General features: G+C 58.6%; 1 protein-coding gene across 1 annotated transcript; it reads right to left on the bottom strand.

Moving 5' to 3' along the window:
* Positions 1 to 411: 411 nt before the first annotated feature.
* SOWAHD (sosondowah ankyrin repeat domain family member D) lies at positions 412 to 2,302 on the bottom strand. The gene has a single exon (XM_054289603.1). It carries the CDS (start codon positions 2,300 to 2,302, stop codon positions 1,298 to 1,300), a length of 1,005 nt encoding a protein of 334 aa, XP_054145578.1. The 3' UTR covers positions 412 to 1,297.
* Between the last annotated feature and the right edge of the window lie 2,858 nt (positions 2,303 to 5,160).

Genomic DNA, 5,160 nt, shown 5'->3' on the forward strand with positions numbered 1-5,160 from the left:
AGGAAGTCACCTGTGTGTCTTTGTGTATCTTTCTGCATCAAGATGCAAATGCACCTGTGTAGCCAGGCCAGATCACCCTGAGTGCCTCAGTCACCCTGCAGGCCTCCTGAAAGGCAGCTGGAAAGAAAAGCACAACTGCCCCCCTAAAGGAGTTGTCCCTGCAAGGGCTGCCCTGGGGAACAGAAACTCCCCAGTTCCTGTCTGAGAACCACTTCTGAAACACAACTGCTATTTCAGGGCATAGGAATAGTCTCGTGCTGATTAGAAAGAGGAAGGGGCTGTTGTTTTTCTGAAGATATTTTGAAGCAGTACTGGCTTTTGAGAATGTAAAAAGCAAGTTGAAATCATCAGGGCAGAACTTCACTTGGTGAACAAAACACAAAGAGGCGAGCAGAGCCTTTGCCGTTTTAATGCAGTGACAGACATACATGCACTGTTATGCTGCTGCAGCAATGTTCATCAGAGTTTCATTTTTGAGCATGACCTCAGTAGCAATAAAAATAATCTCAATCTCACAGACTTCACATACCTTTTCCACAGTTTCTGAGGATGAATCATCTTTGCAGAGCTGTTCCTGAACTCTAATCCCCACAGGGGCCACCACGTGCAGCCTCCCTTGTGTCCTTCCTGCCTCCTTTGCTCTGGCCCCCATTCCTAATGAGGATGAGCATTTCAGGCTTCCTGGGAGGGGGATCTCAAGGGAAGGGCTGCCAGTGTGAGTTGTTTTGCATTTTGAAAGGCTTTTCTTGGCCTGGACTCTTCTAACAGGGCCCTTAGCCCTTACTCCACTGAGAATCAGCTTTATAATCAGCTGTCATAAATAAACATCAACCCAGAGAAGGTGCATATGGCAGAGATCAGGAGATCTCAGAGGAAGCTGGAAGGTGTTTGCAGCATGAAATCCACACATGGTGGGTCAGCATCCTCCTGACCATCCATGGTGGGCAAGCAGGGTGTTGGAGCAGCTCCCCACAGCACAGCTGACACGTGAGCCCCGACCATGGTGATCTGTTGGGATGCAGCAAGGAGTCCCCATCCATGGGGGCACAGAGCACAATCCCCTCTGCAGACAGGCAGTTTTTTGGAAGGGCTGTCCCAAGGTACTGCTCCCAATGGCCATGGTGCTTTGCACACCCACTGGAATGGCCCCAAAAGACCACAAGACCCAGGGTGGCCATGGTGCCATGGCTTAACCCTCACTTGGGCAGGATTTTGAGTAGCCAAGTTCTCAGCGCCCTGCAGGCTTTTCCAGCTGCTATCCAGCATGGGTTTACTGGTGAATGGAGGCAGGAGAGCTTCAGCGCTCATGGAAGAAAGCAAAGGCCTGTCTAACAAAGCCTCGCAGGGTCGACAGGCCCCAGGAGTGCTGGGCAGCTTTTCCCTCAGCCCCAGAGTCCACACAGTCCTGCCCTGCCCCAGCCTCTCTGGATGACTTACAGTTGTTGTTGGTGTTGTGAGAGTGCAGCTGGACCAAATCCTCCTCCAAGGCCCCTGCCAGCTCCTTCAGGTCCCTGGAGGTGTGTGCTGGCAGGTACTGCCAAGCCTTGCGCCCATTGTGGTCCCTGCAGGTGGTGTCTGCCCCGTAAGCTCCCACCAGCACCTTGATGAGCACCTCGTGTCCCTGCAAGGCAGCCAGGTGCAAAGGGGTGAGCCCGCCGCTGGCTGTGGGGATGTTCATGTTCACAGGGTAGCCTTTCTTCTGGGCGTGGGAGATGACCTGGATGAAGCTCTCATGGTGGCCATGCTTGGCAAGCCAGTGGAGAGCGGTGAAGCCTGTCACAAAGTCTCTCCTGGTCAGCAGGCTGGGATCCAGGTCCAGCAGCTTGATGATGCTGTCCGCATCGCCCTCGGCCACCGTCAGCAGCCACGCGTGCTCCAGGGGATCAAGGACAAGGGGCAGCAGATCAGAGCTCTGCTCAGGCTTCTGCTCTTGGTGCAGCCCTGCAGGAACACTGCTGCTGCTGGATGTCTTCTGGGCAGTGGCAAACCGCAAGGTGCTGCCAGGGCTGTTGCTCTGCAGGAGGATTTCCTTCAGCTCCTTCCTCCGGGTACTGCTGGGGCTAACGGAGAACCTGCCTGAAGCCCTACCCCAGCTCCCCAGGCTGTGCCTGCTCCAGTTGGTGCTTTTGTTGGTGTCCATCTTCTGCGGCGTATGGAAACGCTCCAGCGTGGCTGGCCAGAGATGGGAGCCGCGGGCCGGGCCGCCCGCTCGGGGCTGGGCGCCATCCAAGAAGGTGAACCTCCGGGAGATGCCAGCTACCTTCTGCTCTGCCTCGCCCCTGTCCCGCTCCTGCCGGGCCATGGCGGTGCCTCTCGCAGGGCTGTCCCCAGCTCCCCAGCCTGGCACGGCTCACACTGCCCGGCACTCACCCCGCGCTTCCCCCGCCGGTCCCGGGCGAAGGAGGAACCGATCCGCACGGCGGCGGCGGGGCATGGCGGCGGGGCGGCGCGGTGACCTTTGCCCGCTCACGCTGTGTCCGTGAGGCACGGCTCGAACACGGCTGGCTCTGCCCACACGGACCGACACGCTCCCCTGAGCCGGCCGCGAGCGAGCGCGGCCGGGCTGCGGGAACGGGTACGAATAGAGGGAAAATGCGGGAATACAGGGAACATGTAGGAATACAGGGAACGTGTGGAGATACAGGGAGTGTGCGGGAATACAGGGAAAGTGTGCGGGAATACAGGCAAGCGTGGGAATACAGAGAGGGTGCGGGAATACAGGCAAGTGTAGGAATACAGGGAACATGCGGAAATACAGGGAGTGTGCGGGAATACAGGGAGCGTGTGGGAATATAGGGAGCGTGAAGAACCGCAGGACCAGATGAAGGCACGGGGGTCCCGGGCAGCTCAGTGCTGACACTACAGCAGAAATTGCTGAACTGTATTCTCCTAGCTGAACAGTCTCCTTTAGCACTGCTCGTTCAGCATTAGCACCTGAAGCAGCCAAAGCTTTAGGCCGTAAGAGCTGACCAAACATAAACTTTTGATAAAATGATGCTGCTAACACAACAGTCTTGGAATTCAGCAGATATGAGCAGAATGGAGGTGATAAGGGCCAAGGAGACAATCCCAGGAGAATAAGGGAACATCAGAGGCAGCCAGCCCAGCTCCAGTGAAACCCAGCAAGAAATCAAGATGCTGCCAACCAGAATTTAGTGATTGACTTGGGTTGGGTGATGAGTGTCAGGGGTATAACTGAGAGGTGTGAATTGGGGTAGGGGTCCCTCTCTGGAAGCACCAGCCAGACCTGTAACCAAAGAACTAACAAAAGACTCATTGGAAACATTCACTTGAACCCAACATTCTTAGCAGGGTCAGACCATGTTACATTGTCTGGCGTGTGTAAATCCATGACACTGGTCCCAGGACACTTCCTCTGACCCCAGCAGCACCCCAAGATTGTCTCACTGAAGCAATTGCCTTACAGCCCTCCTGAAACAGCCCCCCATGGCTGCAATGCTTGTCCTCGATGCTGTGCTCAGGAAGGCCCAGGTTACTGCCCCCAGAGCCCATGTTCCAGCGGCTGGTGGGTTTCTCTGATGTAAGGGAAGCCCAGCCCGGGACACTGTTTGGCTCCTTGCCACCCAATGTTTCATCCCACTGGGAATTTGGCCTTTCTCTCTTGCCATAATCCCCTTTGTAGTACAGCCCATGCCTGGTGTTGCTGGCAGCTGCAGCCAGTAGTCTGTACCCTAATTTTGTTATCAATCAGGACCAGTTCTTCTGCTGCAAATTCTTCCCAGTCCTCTTTCTCTCCAGAAGTTTTTTATCCATGACTGCTCTGACACCCGTGGCTGAACTGTCATCAGGTGGTTTTGCAGCTGGTCAGGCAGCTAAAAGCCACAACAGCCCCTTGAAGCTTTTTTCTTTGCCTTCCCTAAGCTTTAGCCCTGCTCTGACTTGCCCTGAGCTGGTTGTCAGCCTTGAGGGCCTTTGCCTTTTTCCAACCACTTGGACCAGTTTTTCTGGGATGTGTGGGGAGTTGGCGTAGTCTCAAACCCCAAAGAACTGGTGGTAAAAGCATAATTGTCCCCTTGTTCCCTTTCTGGAGCTGCCTGATTTTGTCACTGGGTTTTGGTGGCTTCTGTGGGCTCAGGGGGGCAGAGAACTTGAACCACACAGCCATGAGATCCTGGTGAACAGTTGAAAACACTTGGGTGGCATCCGGGGAAAACAAGGAGGGAAATAAGGAGCTGCTCTTGGGAATGAATGCATTAATGGTGCAAAACAAGCCTCCCATTCAGGGCCACCGCGGCCATGACTGCATTAGGGACTGGACACACTGGTGAGCTCTGACCATGATAAAATCAGGGTGACAACCTCGGGGACTTCACTCGGGAGTCCAGGGGCCAGGACAGTTGTTTTGGGGAAGGACTGAGTTACCCTCAGCCTCGTTTGGTGCTTGTGCTGCCATCACATGAAGAGAAACCCAAGCGGCACCAGCTTTGTGCTGCAGCAGTGCTCAGACCGGCCGGGAGCTGAGGCTGCACCGGGGCCGGGCAGGAGCGGCGGTGCCACAGGAGGGAACCGGGCACAGCCGTGCTCAGCCGGGGCCCGGGCGGGCCCGAACCGTCCTGGGACCTGGGGCAGGGCAAGTGCGAGCCGCACGGACATTGCGCTTGAAACAGCAACCCTGCTGAGCCCCGGGGAACCTGATCGGACCCGAACCGCGAACCCCAGCCCAGCCTCGGGGCTGCCCGGCTCGGCCCCGGCCCGTGCTACCGTAGGGGCCGCAGGGCACCGGGACGGGTCCCCCTGGGCCCTCCCAAGGAGGCGGCGGGGAACAGTTCCCCGCGCTGGGAGCGGGCAGGGCCCGGGGTGCGGCCGGGCAGCCCGCGGGGCAGGCAGGGGACCCGGTGGGCCGGAGCTCGGTACCCCCGGGCCGGGGCTCGGCGCTCGCCTGGCCCCTCAGCCGCCGCCCCGAACCTCCGCCCGCCCCGCCCGCAGCCCGGGCTGCACCATCGCGGGCTGCTGCGGGGAGGGAGCGGCGGCCCCGCTCCTCACGGAACGCGGCGGCGGCGGCGGCGGGACCGGCGGGACCGGTGAGGCCGAGCAGGGCGGGGAGGCGGCGGGGCGGGGCGGGCAGCGCGGGCAGGGCGGGCTCGGGGGCGCGGCGGGGCCCCCCCGCGCGGTGCCGCGGTGGGCGCGCCCGGAGCCGCC

This window comes from Melozone crissalis, unplaced genomic scaffold (assembly GCF_028551555.1).
Source record: "Melozone crissalis strain CALT ecotype California unplaced genomic scaffold, PUWL_Pcris_2 ptg000068l_1, whole genome shotgun sequence".
NCBI classification, from domain to species: domain Eukaryota; kingdom Metazoa; phylum Chordata; class Aves; order Passeriformes; family Passerellidae; genus Melozone; species Melozone crissalis.